At 49.1% G+C, this 24,056-nt stretch overlaps 1 protein-coding gene, 1 long non-coding RNA gene, 9 other non-coding genes and 1 pseudogene across 18 annotated transcripts; 1 reads left to right on the top strand and 11 right to left on the bottom strand.

Moving 5' to 3' along the window:
* Positions 1 to 484: 484 nt before the first annotated feature.
* Positions 485 to 5,985, bottom strand: WDR74 (WD repeat domain 74). Of its 4 annotated transcripts, XM_032357083.1 has the most exons (11): positions 5,869 to 5,985; positions 5,680 to 5,786; positions 5,472 to 5,593; positions 3,784 to 3,859; positions 3,487 to 3,633; positions 3,216 to 3,317; positions 2,164 to 2,264; positions 2,021 to 2,076; positions 1,150 to 1,295; positions 1,015 to 1,071; positions 485 to 706 (listed from the first exon to the last, which is right to left on the bottom strand). In XM_032357083.1, exons 1-11 carry the CDS (start codon positions 5,930 to 5,932, stop codon positions 527 to 529), a joined length of 1,158 nt encoding a protein of 385 aa, XP_032212974.1. In that variant the 5' UTR covers positions 5,933 to 5,985; the 3' UTR covers positions 485 to 526. The 4 variants fall into 4 exon arrangements, with proteins under 4 accessions (XP_032212974.1, XP_032212976.1, XP_032212977.1 ...); XM_032357085.1 differs by lacking the exons at positions 5,472 to 5,593; positions 5,680 to 5,786; positions 5,869 to 5,985 and adding an exon at positions 5,111 to 5,142; XM_032357086.1 differs by lacking the exons at positions 5,472 to 5,593; positions 5,680 to 5,786; positions 5,869 to 5,985 and adding an exon at positions 5,082 to 5,105.
* Positions 5,986 to 8,071: 2,086 nt separating this feature from the next.
* LOC116600500 lies at positions 8,072 to 8,262 on the bottom strand. Its single transcript, XR_004289697.1, has one exon. It is a non-coding gene; the product is annotated as a U2 spliceosomal RNA (small nuclear RNA).
* A 4,987-nt stretch (positions 8,263 to 13,249) lies between these two features.
* On the bottom strand, positions 13,250 to 16,748 carry LOC116598380. Of its 5 annotated transcripts, XR_004289055.1 has the most exons (10): positions 16,372 to 16,748; positions 16,025 to 16,117; positions 15,753 to 15,803; positions 15,378 to 15,412; positions 15,105 to 15,255; positions 14,781 to 14,827; positions 14,565 to 14,599; positions 14,314 to 14,350; positions 13,560 to 13,868; positions 13,250 to 13,367 (listed from the first exon to the last, which is right to left on the bottom strand). It is a non-coding gene; the product is annotated as an uncharacterized LOC116598380 (long non-coding RNA). The 5 variants fall into 5 exon arrangements; XR_004289056.1 differs by lacking the exon at positions 15,753 to 15,803; XR_004289054.1 differs by having other exon boundaries at positions 15,378 to 15,803.
* Positions 13,661 to 13,785, bottom strand: LOC116600461. The gene has a single exon (XR_004289663.1). It is a non-coding gene; the product is annotated as a small nucleolar RNA SNORD22 (small nucleolar RNA).
* LOC116600460 lies at positions 14,057 to 14,125 on the bottom strand. Its single transcript, XR_004289662.1, has one exon. It is a non-coding gene; the product is annotated as a small nucleolar RNA SNORD31 (small nucleolar RNA).
* LOC116600459 lies at positions 14,427 to 14,496 on the bottom strand. The gene has a single exon (XR_004289661.1). It is a non-coding gene; the product is annotated as a small nucleolar RNA SNORD30 (small nucleolar RNA).
* Positions 14,672 to 14,738, bottom strand: LOC116600454. The gene has a single exon (XR_004289657.1). It is a non-coding gene; the product is annotated as a small nucleolar RNA SNORD29 (small nucleolar RNA).
* LOC116600462 lies at positions 14,935 to 15,061 on the bottom strand. Its single transcript, XR_004289664.1, has one exon. It is a non-coding gene; the product is annotated as a small nucleolar RNA SNORD22 (small nucleolar RNA).
* LOC116600455 lies at positions 15,481 to 15,555 on the bottom strand. The gene has a single exon (XR_004289658.1). It is a non-coding gene; the product is annotated as a small nucleolar RNA SNORD28 (small nucleolar RNA).
* On the bottom strand, positions 15,874 to 15,945 carry LOC116600456. Its single transcript, XR_004289659.1, has one exon. It is a non-coding gene; the product is annotated as a small nucleolar RNA SNORD27 (small nucleolar RNA).
* On the bottom strand, positions 16,229 to 16,301 carry LOC116600458. The gene has a single exon (XR_004289660.1). It is a non-coding gene; the product is annotated as a small nucleolar RNA SNORD26 (small nucleolar RNA).
* Positions 16,749 to 22,166: 5,418 nt separating the features above from the next.
* Positions 22,167 to 22,320, top strand: LOC116600501 (annotated as a pseudogene).
* The last annotated feature ends 1,736 nt before the right edge of the window (positions 22,321 to 24,056 follow it).

A 24,056-nucleotide genomic window follows, 5' to 3' on the forward strand; every position in this document is an offset into this window, starting at 1 on the left:
TTCTGGGCTGACTGCCTCTTGACTGACCCCCGACGGCTGAACAGGGATAGCCGCCGCCACAGCACGGTGATCAAAAGGCTTTCATTCGACCTCCGATTACCGCGGTCCTGCGGGTCCTCACCGATCCCTTCGAAGCCTGCGGGGATGACGAGGCCACTGAGCTCTGCTCTACCCTCCCCCGTCCAACCTCCTGGACGGTCCCCATCGGGCAACCCCTTCTCCCATTCCCTGGGCCCCGTTGGTGTGTCTTGGGTCCCACCTTCGCCTTCCTCCGACTCGGTCTCCTTGGCCGGCTCATCGGAGGTCTGAAAGTCCTTGTCTTGGCAGCAGCCCATAGCCCCGAGCGGCCCGGAACTCCGTGCCACCCACGCCAGCCCCCCAGCCTCTGTGCCTGGCTTTTGTGACGTCAGATATCCCACTGCACCAGCGATGGGAGCAGTCACCCCTCTTTCTTTTCTCCCATCACAAAAGGCTCAGGGTCCCGGTGGGTGTTGAGCTGTTTATTTACAAAATGAGGGCAGGCTCTTCAGGGGCTGGTGGATCCAGGCCGCTGCTTTTTTCTTCGTCTGGTTTGGAGAGCCCCTTGGGTCCGCTCCAAATCAGGGAGCTTCCGCTTGGCAGCTGCCTCCAAGGAGGCCCAAAGTTCATCTGTCTCTGTGTCTTCCAGGGGTGCCTTTTTGGGCTCCTGGGGCTCTTGGGGCTCATCCTGGTGAGTGGGAGAAAACTTAGAGGAATGAGGGGCACAGTAACAGATGGACAGGGAAGGAGGATCTAGCTGGGAAAGAATCACTTTTATTTCCTGCTCCCACCCACTATGCCCATCCACGCTCCTGTGTCAACCCTTGGCAGTAATCCTGTCAGGACTGTTAACTATTAACACTCCTCGGAGAACTTAAGTAACTTGGCAGACAAGCGCAGTTCCAGGTCTGTGTTCCAGCTGCTGCTTTTTTTTCTCCCCAGGGAAATGCTCACATCTGTGCCCTTGCTCCCACATTCCTAGACCCAAATGCTTACCTCCCAGTTATCCCTGCCTGACAGGAGAAGGCAGTTCAGTTGAGACTTCAGATAAACCTGCAAAAGATCAGGGGTCTTGAGCCAAGCACACTGAAACAGAAATATGGATGGGGACACGAGGCGGCCAGATCTCACCTTATGCTCTAGGCCCCGTGGATTCCGGATCCTGTGTACCCTCAAGACTCTGTCCAAGCCACAGGAGGCTAGCAGGGGCTTTGAAGGGTGGCACTGTAATCCTCGGACACTGCCCGCCAACCCCTTCAGACAGCCCAGTAAGCGCCCTGGGGAAGGAGGGGGCACATCAGCACAAGCAGGCCAGCCAACAACCATTAAATGTTTTTTTTTTGTTTTTAAAGTTTTTATTTATTTGACAGAGAGAGAGAGAGAGGGATCACAAATAGGCAGAGAGGCAGGCAGAGAGAGAGGGGGAAGCAGGCTCCCCGCTGAGCAGAGCCCAATACGGGGCTTGATCCCAGGACCCTGAGATCATGACCTGAGCTGAAGGCAGACGCTTAACCCACTGAGCCACCCATGTACCCCCCATTAAATGTTTTTTTTTTTTTTGAGAGAGAGAGTGAGTGCTCATGTGCAGGTGGGGCAGAGAGACAGAGAGAGAATCTTAGGCTCCACGTCCAGTAGGGCCTGGGGCTCCAACTCACAACCCTGAGATCATGACCTGAGCCAAAATCAAGAGTTGGATGCTTAACCACGCGGCCCACCCAGGTGCTCCAACTGTCTCAATCACTTTATGTTTCAATATTTATTCCTCAACATAGTGCTGGGACAGGAGTTATTATTGAGATCTCCATTTTACGTGTGAAGGACCTAGAAGTCACAAGGAGTTGAAGTAACTTGTCCAAGATCCTATAGCTTCTGGTGAAATCAGGATTTGAACCCAGGCAACAGGCACCTGAATGAGGGCTCAACCACTCTAGCGCACCCCGAGACCGAATCCTGCCTTTCCTCCCACCCCTTGCCCTCCCGCAAGGCTCCCTGGTCCACTTACCTTGCCGAAGGTCGATTTCTGCCAGCTGCCCGTGAGTGTTCCCTACGATCACTGAACTGAGGAGGAGACCAGAGGCAGGTGGGGTCAGCAGGAACCTCCTGCAGTCCTCTCTGAGCACCCCCTCTTGTCCTCTCAATACTTACTTGGCCCCAGGAGTGAGGGTCATGGCCGTAAGTGGGTACTCTCCATAGGTGGCCTCTAGGACTGGCCGGCGCTGGGGGGAGGCTGGATCATAGACACGGACCTGGAAAACACAGGGGCATCACAAGAGCACGGCCCTCCAGCTTCTCCACATCGTTACCCCCTCCTTCACCCACCGCTTTCTTGTTTATGACCTACTCTTAGAGAAACTTTCTCATTTGAAATGTACCTCCCCTTCTCTGAATGTCAGTGGGGAGTGGGCAGTGGAGACCTGCTCAGGAGCATGGACGGACAGGACTGAGGGAAGAGGTCCCCCAAGCTGGGAGGGGGCAGCATTCCCATGGGCCACACGTGTGAGCATTCCATCCCTCTAGACTCCCATCTTGGGATGACAAAGTAAGCCAATCCCACTGTCAGAGTACTGAATTTCACAGAAATTTAGCCTAAACAACAGGAGAGAGGAAGCCCTCAGGGTGTGTTTTGAACGGAGCGTTATCACCAATATCAGATTTCCTTATGCAGGAGTAAAGGAAATGAGACAAATACACTGACCCAGTCCTGCCTGGGTCTTAGGACTTCAAATGAGGCCAGCTGTAAAGATCCCCAGTTAGACCCTCACTCCCTTCCTCCCTCCTATAAAGCCGAGGAACTGGAGGCTGGAGAGGCAAGTGTCAGGCCTGGGTCTCAAAGCAAACCAGAACCTGCATCAAGATCAGAATCCAGTTCTCTTGATGCCGTGTCCTCCCATCACACCTGTATCCTGTGTTCCTACAGTGAAAGGGGCACGATCTTCTGTCCTCCCTTCCAGCTGGGAAGCGAAGGAAGGCCCACAGTCCAGAACACACATCCTAGGAAGCACTAGAAGGTCACTGGCTCAGCCACAGGACTGGGATGGATGGAGGAAATGCTGCCTCTGAGAACTCAGGGACAGAGCCTGGTGAGAACGGAAGCTGTGCCAAACGATGAGGGATGAGGACTGAGCCTGGACAGGGAGGCTGTTTCTCCAAGAGGCCGCTGGAGCCCAGGACGGGCCAGGGGCGAGATGGTGCCTCACCTGGTGGTACCCTGTGCAGGTGACAAGCTTCTGAGACTCAGGCAGGAACTGTATGTCCTGATCCCAGATGGGAACCCGCAGGTCAAGCCAGTCGTTCCGTACCTGGTCGGGGGTGGGTAGATGGGCGACAGGTTGTGGGAGGCTCATATGAGGCCCTTTCCTTCAGCCCTTCTGCATCATCCCCTAAAGCCCATCTGGTCGTCTCTGACTCAGTCAGTGGCCTCAGCCTCCCTGGACCTCAGCCCCAGCCCCTCCCACCCCCATCACTTACATTCTTGGCCCTGAACACAGGCTCCTCAGACCCCTGTAGGTCCCACACCTTCAAAGCATTCTCTTTCCCGCCCGTGGCAATCAGATGGGGGTGTGCCGGGTCTTGGCGCATCCTACACACCCCAGGACCCACACTCAGTTCCAGGAGCTGAAAAGAACAGATGAGAGGGGAGATGAGAAGCAGTTCCAGAGATGATAATCTTCCCCCAAAGCCCTCACTTGGTTCCTACAACAAGTGATTCCTGGCCCCCATCTTCCCCAACCATCACCAGCAAGGCAAGGTCAGAGGCTTACTTACTGGGTCAGAGGATGCCTCTTTGTCATTGTCACGCCAGACACGGACAATCCCAGACTCCACACATGTGATAAGGGTGCTGCAGGAAGAGAGAGGATAGAGTTAGGTTAAAAAAAAAAAAAAAAGGTGTACAGGTCTTCTCTGGGCCCCAGTCAACCGACCCACCCCCAGATTCACATTAATGAGATTTTCTCCTTTTAGGTCTGTCATTTAATATCCTCGACGAAGGGAGGGGTTATCAGTTTTGGAAGTGAGGAGACTGTAGCTCCGAGAAATGACAAGATTTGCCCACACAACTAAACGTCAGAACCGGAGCTGGAAATAAAGTCTGTGACACTCCAAAGCAGAGGGCCTCTGCTATTCTGCAGCTACACCTGGAGGCACCTGGCTCTGCTGGTCTTTCTCAATCTTCAGTGGGTCACCAGGAGTCAGGATCAGTAGTCCTGAAAAGACTGAAGTGGGACTGGTCTAAATTTAGGGTCTGGCCAAAGTCAACCACCAGCTTCTTCTCTCCAGTTCCCAGTTCAGGGTTCCAGACACTAAATGTTGATATCTCCCTCCCACGAAGCCCAAGCAAGTTCCTCCCAGGCTCTGGAGAGCCGGAGCCTATGTTCTTTCCCTCATCGGCCCACCTTCTCCACCTTGCTGCAGGCTGTGTCATTTGCCCGGGTTGTGGCGACAGCCTCCCAAATGCTCTTTCCAGTCCATTCTCCATACCCCTCCTTGCTCAAAATCCAATACCCCCACCACCTGCAAATCACAAGTGCAAATCTCAGCCTGGCTCTGAAAGCCTTTTCCATATCATCTCTACCTACCTTGCCCATTTGTATTAAAATGCATCCTCAGCTTCAACTTCCAAATGCTGTTTATCTTTCCCAAAATGTGGTGTAGCCCGACACCATCATGCCCAGGCAGTATCCTCTTTCTAGAATGCTCTTACCCCTTTCTCTTCCTGTCAAAATTCTGCCCATCCTTCATGGCCCTGTGCAAATGTCTCACCCACGGAACTTCTAGATCTCACATGTCAAACCACCACTAAACCTACACAGCCTGTTCACAGCCTTCTCCATCTTTGAAAGAAAGCTAGGCCAGGGGGCACCTGGGTGGCTCACTCCTTGGGCGTCTGCCTTCAGCTGGGTCGTGATTCCAGGGTCCTGGGATCGAGCCCTGCGTTAGGCTCTCTGCTCTGGGGAAAGCCTGCTTCTCTCTCTCCCACTCTCTCTGTGTTCCCTCTCTCACTGTGTCTCTGTCAAATAAATAAAATCTTAAACAAAACAAAACAAAAAAACTAGGCCAGTTACCTAATCGCTAGCACCTTCCTGTCCTTTACCTTGGGAACTTCACCATATTGTTGGCTGTTGTTCGTGTCTGTTTTCAAACATACTCAACTGTTAAATGACTTGCTCAGGGTCATCCAAAAGGCTACGAAGCCAGGATGCAAAACTCTTGCGGATGCAAACTCCACGAAGGTTGGTACTTCATGTGTCTGGTTTACCTGCAGCCCTTGCATTTCGCCCAACGACTGTTACTCAGCAGGTGTTCAATAAATGCTTGTTATAGACAGGACGCAGGCCTCTGTCACCCAGCCCCGGCCCGTGTCACCATGGGTTGACCGTCATTATTCGGCTTTCCTGCGGGAGCCTCCATGCTCTCCCTGCGACCTGAGCGTTCATCGAGGGGTTCAGTCTTACCCGTCGACCTGGGCGAGGCCTCGGAACGTGCCCTCTCCGCCAGGGCAGTGCTTCTGGCCCTGGAATCGGCCTTCCTCGGTGCTGAAGTACCTCACCGTTCTGTCGGCGCAACCCACCAGGATCTGCGAGCAAAGGAGAGCAGGATGGCGATCAAAGCGAGGCTGCCTCCTTTGGCTCCCCAGCTCGGGGCCGAACGGCGGCTGCTCACCTGAGTCTCGCCTCCCGCGCCCCAGCACAGGGCGCTCACCGCCTCCTCGCGCCGCGGCTGTCCCGCCGCCGTGAAGTTCGCCGCCTGTTTGCGCTGAAGGTTCACCCCTGCGGGAGGCGGGTGTCAGTCGCGCCGCGGTCGCGAGCGGGGAATACCTCCCACTTCCCGACGCCGGGCCCAGCCACCCACCTTTCAGGATCCCGGTCTCCGTGCCCACCCACACATGATTCCAGCGTGCCCCTGCAGCCGCCATAACGGAGCCCAGCGGCCCACGGCTCGGACTTCCGGCGCAGTTATTACGTCATCCGCGCGCGCCGAGTCGTCTGGGGAGGAAGCCCTCTCCGGGAGTTTAAGGAACCGGAAGAAGAGAACCTAGCTGGTCCGTTAGGTGGAGTTTGCAGCTTTTGATGTCGCGGTCGTGAGTTTGAGACTCCAGGTTTCGTGTCGACATGACTCAAAACAAAAACAAAAACAAAACAAAGCAAGAACCTGGAAGAGTAAAGATCCCCTAACTGCGACAGCTGGTTTCGCTTTACGAAGAGGAAATCTGGAGGTACTTGTGATCTGAAGACTAACTTGACAGTTTTGCTCTCGGAGTGGAAGGCATCCTGACCGGACCGCGTCGCCTGGCGGAGCCAGGCCTAGTGCGTCTCCCCCCTCCATAGCATCACGCACATCTGGTTTTCCGTACAAGAGAAGAAGGAAGAGCGCACTTCAGAAACAATTCAAATCACTAACGAGGCTCATGGCTTCAACCTCGAGTATAAAAGACACAAAAGGAAGAAAGATGGGGAAATTGAACCCGACGATCTTAAAACAGAAATCCGGAATGTGGAGGTGGGGGCGTCGTTTTTCTTTCCTCCTATTGAGGTTTGGGGATGGTAAAAATCAGCTCCAGCTGAGAGTAAAAGTCTGCAAAATTAAAACTATTCCTCCGAAGGACAAACGGCTACTATACAGTGTCATAACAGCCCCTTCGTTGAGTGACTGCTGTTTCCTTACAGAGAGATTTTTGTTCTCTGAAATTAGAGAACCAGAAACTGTTTGAGATTATATCAGTAAGAATAAGAAGATCCCACTCTTGCCTGCACGGAGAAGCAGCCTTGGTTTGCAGCTCAGCTGCAGAGCTGCTGGTGAGAGTTCTGAGCATCACATTCCACATTTATCTTAACGTTGTATTACCGAGGAAACAAGCGCCCTGGGTCTACTTCACAGTCCGCGCCTGAGACTGACCTCCTCGCGTCCCTCTGCCCTTGCAGACTATCACATTAAATTAAACCTAAATGCCCATTTGTCTTTAAAATCCTACATTTTGGGACACCTGGGTGGCTCAGTCGTTAAGCGGCTGTCTTTGGCTCTCAGGTCATGATCCTAGAGTCTTGGGATGGAGCCCCGCATCAGGCTCCCTGCTCAGTGGAAAGCCTGCTTCTCTCTTTCCCACTCCCCCTGCTTGTGTTCCTTCTCCCGCTGTGTCTCCCTCTGTCAAATAAAATCTTTTTTTTTTTAATTTTTTTAAAAATTTATTTATTTGTCAGAGAGAGAGCGAGAGCGAGCACAGGCAGACAGAGTGGAAGGCAGAGTCAGAGGGAGAAGCAGACTCCCTGCGGAGCAAGGAGCCCGATGCGGGACTCGATCCCAGGACGCTGGGATCATGACCTGAGCCGAAGGCAGCTGCCCAACCAACTGAGCCACCCAGGCGTCCCTCAAATAAAATCTTAAAACAAAAATCCCACACTTAAATCCTTTATTTTGTGACATATCCTCTGTTGTGCAGTTTCTCTCGTTATCGGCTTAGACTAGTCGGGGCGACCCAATGATTTGTTTATAGGATAAAATGGAAACCTAAGGGAAAAACGAACGAAGCACTCCCCACAACGCCAACAATTTGTGAATCAGAAGAAGTACACTTATTTTAAAAGAACAGTAATGCCGGCGTGTAAAGTGCAATAGAAATCGTTATTCCAGGGGCGCCTGGGTGGCTCAGTGGGTTGAGCCTCTGCCTCGGGTCATGATGTCAGGGTCCTGAGATAGATCCCGCATGGGGCTCTTTGGTCAGCCGGGAGTCTGCTTCCCCTCACCTCTCTACCTACTTATGATCTGTGTCTGTCGAATAAGTAAATGAAACATGTTTTTCTATTACAGGGGCGCCTGGGTGGCTCAGTGGGTTAGGCCGCTGCCTGCAGCTCGGGTCATGATCTCGGGCTCTACTCAGCCGGGAGCCTGCTTCCCTCCTTTCTGCAGGATTCTCCGCCTATTGGTGATCTCTTTCTGCTGAATAAAACTTAAAAAGAAAAAAAAAGTAAAAAATTCTATGACAACGCTGTACTTCCTATTCAAGAAGTTCAACTTACAGGTTGTTTTCTATTTTTTGGACCCGAGTTAGTTCCCCCGAGGGGGGTGCACCGTTCCTGGAAGTACTGCAATACCAGGTCGATGCGTGGAGTGGACGGAGCAAGCTCCTATTCCATCTCCTAATTCCAAAAATCCATTTAATATATTGTCCTCGGATAGAGGACGTATCAGATATTAAACTGATAAGAACAGATACTACACTTGATCTTAGCCAAAAGGCCGAGAAGCGATACCAACCTAGTACGCTCCCCGCCAGCCTTACCTTTAGTATAGCTTTTACGATTATGGTAACTTTGATGGCCTAAAGATTAGATCACTTTTCAATGTGCAGTACTTCTAAAATTCAATTTTTCATTATCTTACTTTATAATAACAGCTACATTTTTTTAAAAAAGGCCAAAATTTTGTTCTTTACTGCTTTGCCTCCCGGTTAGCTTTCGGTATGTTTTACATAAGCCCGCCCCCATACGGTTTTTACTTTTTGGGGATTGGTCCACATACAAGTCGGATGGCAACGTGGGCGTGGCCTTTTCCCCCAGCGACTACCACGTCTGTGTCAGAGCAGGTTACTCGCGGGTGTGCGAAGAAGGTCGCTCTTAGTGGGTCGAAGACGGTGTGGCGGCTGCTAGCGCTCCTCTCCCGCGCCTTCATTTTTTGAGGCTGTGGCTCCCAGGCACAGGCTTTGGAGATCGAGGAACCGAATTGGTTCTTCACGGTAGTTCGTGACTTGACAACATGGGGCGCGTTGAACGGGGACTCGCAGTCCAAGCGATTGCAACTTCCACCCCCAACACACTTCCACTTTGCGGTCTGCACCATCCGTCACCCACCGTGGGCCCTTCGCAGAGGGGAAAAGGGGCCCCGAGAAAGGCCTTTCGTACGGGAGAAAGAGGGTGCGGCCAGCGTGGATAAAACGTAAATGAAGCAGTTCTTTTGTAGGCTCAAAGCAGTCCGGCTGTATGAAAGCGATTGAGATCAGGCCAGGGCTGAGAAGGGACCTCGGTCCCGCTTCCTTAGAAACTGTATTAATATAAATGTGGGACGATCTGTCCGAAACCTCCTTAACAAACTCTACACCCCGCCTGGAAATAGAGACCGAATCTCTGAGTCGAAGGGACTGGGTGGGGACTTAGGTTCTGATATATCGGCTTTTAATTAGCAAAATGTCTGTGATGGATGATTTTAGAGAACGGGGTTCTCAGCAGTGTGTCCCCGATGTTAATAAACAGAGGCAGTTTCACGGGTCCCCATAAGTAAACTCAGAGCCTCCAAGGAGGGGCTGCATTAAGAGGGCGTGGCCAGTAGAACAGTACTCCCAACCCAGAGGCCCAGGTCCTGGTTATCAGGACCTCACAATGTATTACTTTGCATGGCAAAAAGTACGTTGCAGATATGGTTAAATTAGGGTTTGGGGAAGGAGAATTTATGCTGGATTATCTGGTGGGTGCCTGTGATCACAAAGGTCCTTATCAGGGATAGGAGGAGGCAGCGTCAGAGTGAGGCCGAATGGAAACACGGATGAGGCATTGCTGGCTTTGAAGATGGGAAGGGGGTCATCAGACAGATGTGGGCGGCCTTCCAGAAGCCGGAAAAGGTAAGGAAACAGATTATTCTTGAGCCTCCAGAATGGAATGCAGCCCTGCCAGCACAGCTTGATATTCGCCCTGTTGGATCCGTTTTGGACATCTGACTTCCACGACTGTAACATAACAAGTTGTTTAAAAAGTCTGTGATAATTTGTTACAACAGCAGTAGAAATACAGGGGCAAAAGCAAAATTGTTTCTTTTCTAAAAAATTTTAAAATTTATTTGGGGGGGGGGCACCTGGGTGGCTCAGTGGGTTAAAGCCTCTGCCTTCGGCTCAGGTCATGATCCCAGGGTCCTGGGATCGAGCCCCGCATCGGGCTCTCTGCTCAGCAGGGAGCCTGCTTCCTCCCCTCTTTCTCTGCCTGCCTCTCTGCCTACTTGTAATCTCTGTCTGTCAAATAAAATAAATAAAATCTTTAAAAAAAAATTTATTTGAGGGGGAGAGTTCACAAGTAGGCAGAGAGGCTGGCAGAGAGGGGAAAGCAGGCTCTGCGTGGAGCAGAGAGCTGGATGCCAGGCTCCATCCCAGGACCCCAGAGAGCTGGATGCCAGGCTCCATCCCAGGACCCCAGTTGAAGGCAGAGGCTTAATCCACTGAGCCACCCAGGCGCCCCCAAATTGTTTATTTCAATCTCAACCTTCTTCAAATTCTGCAAGACCCAACCTGGGGCAGGCCACAGCCCCCTGAGTAGCCTTCACCTTCTGCCTAAGTTACAGAGCGGCCCAGAGCGCAGATTTTGGGGGTGGGCTTTGGGGGGTGGGGGGCAGTTCCCCAGGCGAGGCTGCAACACAACAGCCCTGTTCCTCTTCTGTAGCCAAGTGGGGAGTGCTTCCTTCACGGTGTCTGCTGTACTAGCCCTTCCTAAGTCAGGACACTGATAGCACACGTGCTGTAAGATCAGAATTACATTCTCTCTTGGGAGGCTTTTTGTCCATTTGTTTATGCTTCTTGAGGAGACACTCTACAATGATAAAATCAGATGTGGCCCTTGCCTTCATGAATTCACAGTCTACTGGGGAAAAGAGGGGTTAGAATCCTGGGATCCACCAGGCAGGAGGAGGGGACTTGGGCGGGGGTGGCTCTGATGACAGAGGTGGAGGGAAGTGGGGGAGTTCACAGAGAATGCTTTCATGACAGGCTTTGACGACAGGCAAAGTGAGGCCAAGGGAAGAACATTCTTTCCATGTGCATACATTGTAAACATAGTTGATGCTTTATTTTCATGAAACCAATAGTGTAAAAATTGTCACATAATAATCAAAGGCTTATGACATTTCCCTCTCCCATTTTACATCTCCCCCCTTTTTTTTTAAGATTTCATTTATTATTTGACAGCTTGAGATCACTAGTAGGCAGAGAGGCAGGCAGAAGGAGCGAGGGGGTGGCGAAGCAGGCTCCCTGCTGAGCAGAGAGCCCAGTGCGGGGCTTGATCCCAGGATCTGGAGATCATGACCTGAGCAGAGGCTTTACCCACTGAGCCACCCAGGTGCGCTGCCTTATTTTAAAAAACTTAAAAAAAAAAAAAAAAATTTGAAGCTGGGGGAGTTGGTAACAGAAGGTGAGGGTCTCATGCAGACTCCATGCCAAGCAGAGCCCATAGCCTGGCAGGGCCAATCCAAGATCCCAAGACCAGGACCTGAGCCAAAATCAAGAGCCGGACACTCAACGGACTCCCAGGAGTCCCTAGGCTGCCCTAGAGTTCTGACACAGTGTGCACACTTTTTTAAAATTTACCTGTGGATGGGAATCCCTTTTTTCATCATTTGGTATCCATTCTTTCATTCTGAGTGAGATGTTCAATATGAAACTATTTCTGTCAACCAGAACTGCCTATGGGATGGGGATGGAGGTTGGTAAGTGTGCAGACTTGAGGCTCCAGGTGTAGGCAACTATGCAACTGCTCTGGAGATTAACAACACACATAACCACCCCCCACACAACCAGAGCTTCTGCTTTGATAATTCCCTTTACTGTGCTTCATCCCCAAGGCCAGCTTGCCCAAGGACAATTAAAAAGCAAGACTTGGGGGCCCTGGGGTGGCTGTCAGGCCTTGGGAGTCCTGGGATCCAACTTATGTTAGGTCAGCACCCAGTGGAGAGTCCGCTGAGATTCTCCCCCAGCCCTGGCACACTTTAGTATCTTAAAAGAAAAAAAAAAAAGTGAAGATTTGAAATTATCAGGTACATGTGGGGACAGGGAACCCAACTGAGTGAGATTATAAATTCTCAAGTGCCCATTCACATATCTTAACTCCCACTTTCTGAATGCCCAGATACAATGGCACACGTAGACAGAAAGTGGATATTCAGTGCAAATCACATTCATGTACGTGTTCACTGAGTACCCCATCAGATGCCCAGAATGAACAGAAGTGATTTCCCACTGAAAGAACAAAGGCAAGGAGGGGTGGCGGGGTGGTTGTCAATTAAGCATCAGCCTTAGGCTGGGTCCTGGAATCCAGCTTCCTGCTCAGCGGGGATTCTGCTTCTTCCCCTCCTTCACCCACCCCCAATATAAGCTGTGCTCTCTGAGATCTTAAAAAGCGGGGGGGGGGGGACCACACACACGACAGGGACCATGACCAGGTAGGATTATTCCACTCAAGGTGTATTTACGCCAACAGCATAGATAATGATTGGTCAAGCAAGGTGAGCCTTTTAGCAGTTGACAGAAAATATTTTAAAGATTTTGTTTCTTTGGGGCACCTGCGTGGCTCAGTGGGTTAAAGCCTCTGCCTACTGCTCAGGTCATGATCCCAAGGTCCTGGGATCGAGTTCAGCATCCAGGCCAGCATCAGGCTCTGCTCAGCAGGGAGCCTGCTTCCCCCCTCTGCCTACTTGTGATTTGTCCAAAAAAAAAAAAAAAAAAAAAAAAAGACAAGACACACACACACACACACAACAAAGTACTGTATTATTAAAAAATATGTATTTGTCAGAGACACAGCCAGAGAGGGAACACAAGCAGGCAGAGTGGGAGAGGGAGAAGCAGGCTTCCCGCTGAGCAGGAAGCCTGATTGGGAGCTTGATCCCAGGACCCTGGGATCATGACCTGAGCTGAAAGCAGACATGTAACTGAGCCACCCAGGTATCCCCAGCTGACAAAATTTTAAGTAGGTTCCATGCCCAGTGTGAAGCCCAACACAGGCTTGATCTCATGACCCTGATTCATCAAGCTGGATGCTTAAATAACTATCCGGGGGCCCCTGAGTCACCTCCATAAAGGAACCCAGAGAATTCCAGAAAAAGGGCATGTAGCAATCCCGAGTTTCACCACAGGAACAGAAATACAAGGGCTGTAGGCCTGATCCTACAGGAAAAGATGCCACAGAAACCATGTTGAAGTTTTGTGTGCAGAAAAGTGCAGCGAAACACCGAAATCTGACACTTTTTTTTTAGTCTAAGGGATCCTTGATGGTCATGCCCCACCGGCTCCTAGTGCCTCAGGTAAGCCTGCTAAAGTCATCACCCAAACCCATTCCACACAGTATGGCATAGCAGTTGACTTCCCTGAACAATGCTTCCCCCCCAAGCCAGACCACAGTAGGCAACCTGCCACACTAAACAATGCTGACAAGGGCAAATTTCCCACGATTACTCCCTTCTGCTCCGCCACTCAAAACACATGAACAACAATAAATGTTAAACTTTTATTTAGAAAGGTTTAAACAACTGTATGCTCACTTCTACTAGGTTGTACAAAAAATGACCTGAAAACTTCCTTTTGACATCCCTGAAGAACTGGATTCCTGTAGAGGGGGAAGAAAAAAAAAAAAGAAAGAAAAAAAAGGTGAAATTTTCTTTCTAGGTAATAATGTATGTAATATGTTCACCCTACCCTTTAAACTAGGTTCACCTTAAAAAACCTTCCTCCAGGCATACCTTTTCTGCTTATCTTTCTCTATTAAATTCTAAACACCAATATTTAAACAGACACTAACCTAGGATACAGGCCTTGTTCTTTCTTCAGACCTGGAAAACAAATATATTCAACTTCAACAAGAGTTATCACTCATGGTCCCATATTTAGAAACCACTTATGATCCCTCAGACAGTTCCTTCTGGAACAAGTTTCCTCTTTTCCCCCAGCCAGCCCCAGTGGGTTCACCTTTACAGGCTCTGGGACTAGGACAGGAGGTAGGACATGTGACTGTTTCTTCACTGGGAAGTTCTAGTTTGGGCCACCCTGCACCTAGATTTACTCACCTCTGACTTCCACTGGAGCCCAGGAGAAAAATGGCTCAGGGTTCCTGCAAAAGAATAATTGAGAACTAAGCCTCTCAATCATCCCTAGGGGTCTCTGCTGCTTAGAGCAAAGGCTTTTTGAGTTTCAGCATGCATATTTTACAATAACCACCAGGTAGTCCATGAACTTCCTACTGGTTAAATGTCACTTGATAAAACTTTCCACTGCTATCACTTCATTCTAAGACAAGCTCACAGCTCAGAAAATACCTTTCAGTCACAGTGATCAGACTGGGGCGGTATTGAATTCATCACTGGTGAGGGGGAGCTTGTTGTGCAGGTGGTTCAGAATGGTCAGAGACAAGAGACAAGACTCCGCAGTAAGCCAGTCATGTCTTCTTATAGCTACCCAAGAAAAATGACACCCAACACACACACACCCCCACAGACCCAAAAACACCTGACAAATTTTATACAGCAGCTGAAAGACAGTGTTACAAAGGCATTTACCTCAAGTCACTCTTGGGCTCCACAAAAGGTACTGGACCTGAAACAGTTAAGACCAGAATCAGTAATGCTTACCTCCAACAAAAATTGTTCCCACTTAAAATTACCATTCCTAGGAGAATCAGACTTCCGAGTCTCAACAGCAAGCCATCAGCCGAACGAGATTCCATGTAAGTCATCATGCATTTAGGCCCTCAAAAGGCTATTTTTTTCTACCTGATATGCTCCACGTACTACATATATAAACAACTCACCTTTGAACTAGCAAGCAGGTTATGGGTAGCAGCACCTAGAAAAAGACGAAAGTGTAGGTGTATAAAAAGCCCTTCCACATAGCATCCCTCTGCTCCTGCCTTCACCAGTTTCTCAGGTGTTCACTTATTTTCATTGTGTAAGTCATAGTGAGCTAGTTTGATTCATCACAGAAACTGCCTATCTGGGGCATGAACCACAGACATTAATCGACTAACCTGTTAACTCTGGAGGCTTTGGGGTAACACACAGGAACAAGCTGCTTCTGAATGAGAAAATTACAGAATTAGTAAAAGATCTAAAACAGCCCAGTCCATCCTAACTATGGTTAACAGATTTAAGCTAAAAAAATGCTACTGACAGGCATATGCTGTACCTCAGACAGTTCCATAAGGAACAAATTCTCATCCTCTCTCCCAGTTAGCCCCAGTGGGTTCACCATTACTGGCTCTGGGGCTATGACTGGGGTAAGACAGGATGCTTGCTCTCCTCACTGGCACATACTCTGCCAAGCCACAACCACTCAGGTTACAAGTACTCACCATCCTTAACACTTGCCAGGAGTTCAACGATGGGCAGAATCTTGAACATCTAGAGGAAATAGATCAAGGGACCCCTGGCTGGCTCAGTCCGTGCAACATGTGACCTCTGGGCTCGAGGTCATGAGTTTGATCCTCACGCTGGGAATGGAGTCTACATAAAATAAAAACATATCTCTGGTCACAACAAAAACAGCCACGATGATAAAAACCATCCTTTGGATACTGATCTCATATACATGCATATTTATCACAGTACTGTCGGAAGCTACTTACCGTATCACAGATAAATGTATCACCTTCAGGACAACCTGCAAAAGGGGAACAAACGGTTACCTAAAAATACAAAGTGGAATAAAGTTTCTTCGTTAACAAAAACTGCCATCAGAACTCTAACATGCTATTAATTGTCGCACCTCACAGAGGATCAGCAGATCTATTCAAATCATCTGACAGTGACATGGGTGAGGGAGAGCACACCCTCCCAAGAACTCTACTGTTGGGCTGCTCTCCCTCCACGGCAAAATCATTCCAAGAAGAACAAGCTGGAAGGAGCAAAAAGGCAACATGGCTCCATTGCCCATTTGCTCTCCTGGTTGTAGGCATAACCAGAGAGGACACTCCAATCCCCCATTTCAACAGTTTAATTACCTGTATTCACCCAGGCAGACCGTTGGGTTCCTCAAGCCTAGTGATGAGATGCTAGAGCAGAAAAGAAAGGCATGATGTACCCAAGAAGAGTCGCTCACAGACCCTGGAGTACTCCCGGCCCACTTCTCAGCAGGAAGATGACATCACTTTAAGTTCAGCCATATGCTTGTCTTTTTTATGTTCATCATTGAGTGGTCAGCACAATTTGGACGAGAGCAAACCCCACCAGACCCCATGCCCACCCGCACCTGCAGAAATCGCCTCATACCCACCTGGAGCATCACAGTGAGGCCTAGTTCGCAGGGATCAGGGGACAGGTCTTGTCTCGCCCTCAAACCTCTAAGGTCTTTAGAGCCGAACCGCATCTGAAAGAAACGGAGGAGCACCCCTCACTTAGTGCCGTACCTCGCAGTCCGTCTCACGTTCGTGCCCTAACACTTCCGGGCCGAAACCCCACACGTCTGCTGCAGGGCGGTGCTACTCAGTTTTTATGTTTTCTCCACTGAGCCATCAGAAAGAGAGAGTTCAAGTTAAGTATCATCCCCGTAGCACCCCCCCGGGGGCCTGCGTCAGCTGCACAGCAGAGAAACAGCGGGAAAGGAGGACCACGAACACCTACCCACGCAAGTCGGCTCTTCTCCATTCTGCAGCGTTCAAAGGTGCGCCCGAACCCTGCAGACAAAGGGACATTAAATCCACACCCGTGACTTCACGTTCGCTTTGTCTTCCGGAGCTGCGACTGTGCTGGGCTTGGGCTGGGCAAGGCCCGTCTCTTCAGAGAGTCTTATCCTCACGGAGCTCAGTACAGGTCTGTGAAAAGGTTCTCATCACAGAGAGGGCCGCCGCCACGGCCCGCCGTCGCCATTTTGTCCTTTACAAAGCTCGGCGGCGGCTCCGCGAATTCAAGGCCATGGCCAAGATTTTAACCCTCCCGCGCCAACCAGTAAACCCAGCCCACGCTCAAGCGTGCTTCGCTCACTTGACTTAAAAAACAATGCAGGGAAAGAACGCACTTACCGAACTCCGTGGAAAAATGAGACCGAAGGCCTCCCGCGAGATGCTTAAATATCGCCTCGCAGAGGCCCACGGGACTTGTGGGAGGGACTATAGCGGACGCAGGCGTATTGAAAGAGGGCGCGCGGAGGAAAAAAAAAAAAGTGAGAGCGCGCGCGAGCCCGGGGAATTGTGGGTAGAGAATTCCAGGGAAGGCGGGAGTGCTGCGCGCACCCGCAGGAGCTGGGGCGGGAAAAAGACGCGCATGCGCTTTAGGGAAGGGCGCGGTTGGCTTTGTGGTTATGGTTGGGATCTGTACCGCTACCTTTTTCTGGGACCAGGACGCCGTAGCCGAGGCTTCGCACCTGTGGTGGGCGACGCTCTGCCTCGGTCACCGGTGCCAGCACCCCCTGACCCCCACACACACCCCCTAAACCGGTGTGTAGGTTCTGCCACCACAGATCCCGAACCTTCTGAAGCCTCGACCGGTGTCATCTCGGTCCCGCGCCTGCCGCCCAGCGTCCATTGCAGCGCTGGGGCGCAGGGGTTTTGCATAGTGGGTGGCTGTGGGGAGGTCCTTTGTATGGAGCCATTTTGGTAAAGTGAATCAGGCTGTAAGTGCTCCGTTTGAGCCTTCCGACAGGGTCTGATTTTTCCTGAGCTGCCACCTGTGACCTGCTGTCTAGTCCGCTGTCGTTGGAAGCTTGGCTTGTAGTTGAGCCAATATTCGCTATCCTTGGAAGCACCGTTTTAAGCACACTACATGACTTGATTACTTTAGTTCTCCCAAATCCCAAGATAGCCCCATAACTAGCCCCATTTTATAGATACGGGACCCTAGATGCAAGGAGTTCTTACAGAGGGGCTTGCAACTCTCACCTGATCCTCAAGGTGGTTCCAGTCACCTCTAGACCATTAGGACCAACTAGCTTGGTTCATCAGCAATTCGCGGTAAGTAGTCGGTATACTTGCCGGTTTCAGAAACATGGACTAAGCTCTGACTGTGTGCTCCTCTGTGTGACCTCACCTAACGCTGCAACCCGGGGAGGAAGCTATTAAGGTAATGTTACAGGTGAGGAACGTGAGGTCTAGGGAGGTTAAGTAACTTGCTGCGTGTTACCCATTTAAGAGATAATCAGAGTCAAGCAGTCTGCAAATCCAGGCTGTCTGATTCCATGCCGGCACATCTGACCATTAGGCTTTACGGCTCTCATCTTAGAGTTACTGCTCAAGGTAGTCAGGGAGCAGGCAAATGCACAGGAAACAAATGGAATGATCCCAGGGCTCTGTTTCTCAGTCTTTTTGTTTGTTTGTTTGTTTTGTTTTGTTTTGTTATCTCCCCTTCCCCAGGAGCCTTAAGAAGACATTTCCCTCTCCAGTCCCACTCATGAAATTTTAATACCACTGGTATGCTGTATATTTGCTTATGTACCATGGCCCTTTGAAGGGCCAGAAACCTCTTTAATATCTAAGATTTTTCCGTCTCTCCCCCTGCCAAACCAATTGTCACTCTCAGGGGCAACAGTGTCCCCTATGTGTGTCCCAGGGTACCCTAACAAGTATTCACAACTTAGAGAATTCCAGCTTGAATATATTTAGGGACTGAAATAAATTTATTTATTCAGCAAATATTAATTGCTTGCTCAAATAAATGGTTAAAAATTTATAACAAAGTACATAGAAGATGTGGGGGTAAATGACTGACTCAGTTGAAGGAGTCGGTGATTCTTGATCTTGGGGTCCTGAATTCAAGCCCCACGTTCGGTATAGAGATTACTTAAATAACTAAAAAAAGCCTGAAGTATTTTACATATGTGTGTTTGTGTGTGTGTTTTGTGTATGAAACCGTTAAACTATGAACAATTCAGAAGGTCCACACTAGGCAGATAGGATATAGAAGGGTTGTGTGTGGAAATGGGAGTTGGGAAATGCTTTATGGAGTGCCTAGGCCTTGAAGAGTAGATTAAACAGACTACAGGGGTGGGGGTAGATGGGAATTCCAGTTAAAATTTGAGCACAGGGAGCACCTGCATGGCTCAGTCATTAAGTGTCTGCCTTCCGCTCAGGTCATGACCCCAGGGTCCTGGCATCGAGCCTTAGGTGGGGCTCCTTGCTCAGCGGGGAGCCTACTTCTCTCCCTCCTGCTGCTGCTCCCCCTGCTTGTGTTCCCTTTCTCGCTGTCTCTCTGTCAAATCAATCAATCAATCAATCAAATCTTAAAAAAAAACTGAGCACAGGCTTGGAGCTGGAACAGAAGGGAAGTGTATGAGTGTAATTCATGAATGATGGGCTGGAGGGGAATCGTAGAATATAAAACTGGAAAAGATTTCCTGGGGAAGGCCAAATGAGGAGGGTCTGGAATGCAAAGATTATATGAACCGTAGATGATGAGGGGAAAAAGATGAAAGTTTTTGAGCAGGGAGGTGATAGGAAACTGAGAGATAAGATGGAGACAAGGACATTAATTAGATTGTCCGAGTAGTTTAGTCAACAGGGAAGTGGATTCTGTACTAACAAGTGTACTGGCAATGGGAATGGAAAGAGGGGATTTAAGTCAGGGATCTCCAACTGACATATGTGCAGATTTGTAAATAATGCCCCAAAGTGATATGAACTGGTGGGGACAGTGGCAAGCTAGGCCGCTTTTTAGCCCAATTGGTTCTCGCCTTGCTAAAATAGTGTCTCTGGGGGTGCCTGGTGGCTCGGTGGGTTAAAGCCTCTGCCTTTGGCTCAGGTCATGATCCCAGGATCCTGGGATCGAGCCCCGAATTGGACTCTCTGCTCAGCAGGAAGCCTGCTTCCCCCTCTCTCTCTGCCTGCCTCTCTGCCTGCTTGTGATCTCTCTCTGTCAAATAAATAAATAAAATCTTTAAAATAGTGTCTCTGTGTGAAAAATCTAACCAAGAGAATCCAAAAATCCAGAACTGTTTATTAATTTGTCCATTTTATTTTATTTTTTCTAATAAAAATAATTTTTTATTTTATCCGGCGCCCATGAGTAGGATTTTTGAAACAGAATTGGGGAGATTTTGTGTATGTCAAGGGGAGACTGAAGTTTGGTGGAAATAATGCAAGTTTCATTATCCACGAAATAAACACTGATTTTTTTTTTCCTATGGATAAGAAAGGAGATTGTTCTGGAAGTGAAGAATGTAGTAGTCACATGAAATGAAACTGTGTGTGTGTAAATACATTTACTTGGCCAGGATCAAAAGGCTTGGGTATCAAGTAATGAGAAATGGGAACAATGAGATGAAACAATTAGCGGAGGGTGTTAATGTTATTATATTAACATCCAGGGCTCCTGGGTGGCTCAGTTGGTTAAGGCTCTGACTCTTCAGCTCCAGCCATGGTCTCACCGTCAGATGTGGAGCCCTGCCTCCAGCTCCCCGCTCAGTGGGGAGTGTGCTAGAGGTTCTCTGATTCTCTGCCTCTCCCTTTGTCCCTCCCTGCCCCGTGCTCTCTCTCAAATAAATAAACAAATCTTAGAAAAATATTAATATCCATTAACTGTTTCCCATGGCACCCGGGGAAGGTAGTATAGGAAGTGCTTTATGTGAAGTATTACCTCAGTTGGAAAATAATTTTTGGGTGCTTGGGGGGCTCAGTCAGTAGAGCGTGCGGTTGGGGGGTTGTGAATTCAAGCCCCACTTTGGGTGTGGAAACTACTTGGAAACAACGACAACAAAAACCTCATCCCTGGTTTACAGGTAAGAAAACTGGGGCACCTGGGTGGCTCAGTGGGTTAAAGCCTCTGCCTTCGGCTCAGGTCATGATCCCAGAGTCCTGGGATCGAGCCCCGCATCGAGCCCCCGCATCGAGCCCCGCATCGAGCCCCGCATCGGGCTCTCTGCTCAGCAGGGAGCCTGCTTCCTCTTCTCTCTCTCTCTCTCCCTCTCTGCACCTACTTGTGTTCTCTCTTTGTCAAATAAATAAAACCTTTAGAAAAAAATAAAACTGAGTATTAGATCGTTACTCACCCAGGGACACAGAGCTACTGTGATTGATCTGTGATTCAAACCTGGTCTCTACTTTTGACCCTGTTAAAATTTTTTTGCCTTTTTCCAAAAATTGGAGAGAGGCCAAAGTGATTGCTCGGCGTCCTTCTGATGTTGTAAAGTGAGCCAACACATCTTCGGGGTTATCTGATTTTCTAGGGAGTGTGTCCTTTTTTTGACTTCCTATTTACTCTTGATTTGGTTATTTTATAATTCTGTGACATCCTTGTGTGACATTAGCCAGTTTTATTTTTTTATTAGCCAGTTTTATATCTACTTATGAACAAATTCATATCAGCATTCTTGACTGATGGATTCCAAAATACTCCTTTCCTAGAATTCTCCTTTGAACCAGTCTTAAATCTTATTTGTTCTCTCATTAGTAGGTTGCATAAGATCTTTCTTTTTAAAAGGTTTTATTTATTCATTTAACAGAGAGAGAGAGAGAGAGCGCTCATATGCAGGGAGAGAAGCAGAGGGAGACAGAGAAGCAGAATCTCTGCTGAGTAGAGAGCCTGATCCAGGGCTCCATCCCAGGACCCCGAAATCATGACCTGAGCTGAAGGCAGATGCTTAACCAACTGAGCCACCCAGGCACACCTTTCCTGTGGTTTTTACAACAAATTTTATCTGGCTCCCTGGATCTGGTTTCCTCCCTTTTAATCAATCCATTCTCTACCTTATAGCAGGGAGATCTTTCCAAATAAAACATTTGTGGTCAAGTCTCACTTCTCGGCTCATAATCCTTCAGTACCCTTTCATAGTCTTTAGGCTAAAGACCAGGCCATCAATATAGCTGTCAAGACCCTTGCTTTCCTTTCCAGTTTCTTTCTTTTCTTTTCTTTTCTTTTTTTTTTAAACCTCCTGTTCTCTCCGCAAGCCTGATTCCACCCTGCCGCCCATTGTAACTCTTTCAGGTTCAAGATCATGCCTGTGGAAATCATCGTTATATTCTTGTTGCCTGGAAGAATGCAAGACACTAAGAAGGACTCAGTATTTTAGTTAATCTCCGTAAATTTCGAATGACCTTTTTCCAGCTCCAATTCATTGCGCTACCGGTGGAATGAGCTCCTTGCTTAGGGGTCCCGCGAGTTCGCTCAGGGAGCAACCCTGCCCCCAGGTGGCTACGAGAGGCACTGCCTCCCTAAAGGGAGGAGGATGATATGCAAATAGCAAAGCTATTTGCATATCCTAGCTTTGCTAGGAATCGGGAGAACCGGCCGCAACCTCCGTGGAGAAACAATCAAAGTTTGAAACCAGAATTATCTGGATTGTGGTGAAGCGTGACCTTGGGAAGCAATAGCCTGGTTTCAGGGAGATGAGGATGTTGAAGAGTGTAACGACGGGCTCGAGTGCCGTGTTTGTCGACCCGAGGGAGGAAGGTTTGGGACGGAAGGGATGATGGTGGGTTGATACCGGTATTAGCGATTCTCGGCCTTTTGGCTAAGATCAAGTGTGGCATCTGTTCTTACCAGTTTAACATCTGATGCGTCCTCTATCTGAGAACAATGTATTCCACTGATTTTGGGAGTGGGAGCTGGAAAGGGAGCTTGCTGTGTGTTCTCCACGCATCATTTCCCTGGTCCCTGGGTGTTGAACAGAGTTGGATTAACCTCACATCAGGTGTCCCGCCTGGGAAGAAGAGCTACCACTGTGGGAAGGACAAAGAGAAATCTCTGAAACGGCCCAGTCCTCATTCCAGGGATGTCTTTTCTTCCCATTCTCTTCTTAACCCCTTGCACTCTGGCTCCGGTACTGGCCCCTCCACCAAGGCCACTACTGATCTTACTCACTTAATCCCAGAAGATACTTTCATCTTTTATTTTTTTTAAATAAAATATTTTTAAAAGATTTTATTTATTGGAGAGAGTGAGAAAGTGAGAGACAGAACATGGGCAGAGGGGAGGGTCAGAAGGAGAGGGAGAAGTAGATTTCTTGCAGAGCAGGGAACCCAATGCGGGGCTTCATCCCAGGAGCCTGGAATCATGACCTGAGCCGAAGTCAGACATTTAACCGACTGATCCACCCAGACACCCTCTGCCCCCTTTTAAAGTAATCTCCACACCCAACGTGGGACTGGAACTCAGGACCCCAAGACCAAGAGTCACATTGATGAAGTTCCAGAACCTAAGTCAGGTTCGGTGGGGTGAGGTTCGGAGCTGACGACTAAAGAAAGAATTCTTAAGACATCTTTGGTGCAAAATGGTGGTTTATTAAAGCACTGGGACAGGACCCGTGGGCAGACGGAGATGCTGCTGCTCCGGGTTGTGAGGAGTGGCTGGTTATATACACAGGAGTTGGGTAGGTGAGGACAAAGGGTTGTTCAGAAGGGCTATTGGGATAAAGAAGACTGTCAGGATATTGAAGGCCTGGTTACTATCAAGCCAAGGCCACTTTCCCTCTAATGAGGCACTAACATAAAGACAATTGGGAGTCTCCTGGTGGAATGTTACATTCCTGCTATCAAACGTCCTTGTTAGTGAGATTTAGGTTTTAAAAGAAATTTAACTTTATTTACTTTTCCTTCTACCTCCGTCTCCTTTGGTTTTTTATGGAGGGGAGGGTGACGTTAGGGCTTGAGGAACTGAGTATCTTTGGAGATCGGGCTATTGATAAGGCAACTTCTTTGTTGTAAATCTCAAGGACATTTGTAAACCAAGAGAGACTCCTGCCTTGCAGGACTGTGATCTCTGCAAGATAACCATTTGCTCTTCTTTTAGGGCAGTCAGGGGTGCCTGTGAAATGTCACACATATTACCAAGGGGAGTGGGTGGAGAGGGGGTGCAAGGCACCAGCCCCTGCTTCATCCTCAGCCAGCCTCCTGCTCCCTCATCAACATGGCTCACCATGGAAGCAGCCAGGTGCCCCAATACGTTGTGCCTCTTGGCCTCTCAGTAGCATTTGACCCTGTTGACCTGCCTTTCTTTTTTTTTTTTTTTTAAAGATTTTATTTATTTATTTGACAGAGAGAGATTACAAGTAGGCAGAGAGGCAGGCAGAGAGAGAGAGGAGGAAGCAGGCTCCCTGCCGAGCAGAGAGTCCGATGTGGGACTCAATCCCAGGACCCTGAGATCATGACCTGAGCCGAAGGCAGCGGCTTAACCCACTGAGCCACCCAGGTGCCCCTTTCTAGTTTATTTTTAAGTAATCTCCAACCAACAGGGGGCTTGAACTCACAACCCCAAAATCCAGAGTCGTATGCTCTACTGACTGAGCCAGCCAGGCACCCCTAACTTTACCCTCTTCTAATCCATTCTCCATATTATAGCTGGGGTAGTCTTTTTCTCTCTCCTCCCTCCTGCCTTCCCTCCTT

This window comes from Mustela erminea, chromosome 9 (assembly GCF_009829155.1).
Source record: "Mustela erminea isolate mMusErm1 chromosome 9, mMusErm1.Pri, whole genome shotgun sequence".
NCBI lineage: Eukaryota > Metazoa > Chordata > Mammalia > Carnivora > Mustelidae > Mustela > Mustela erminea.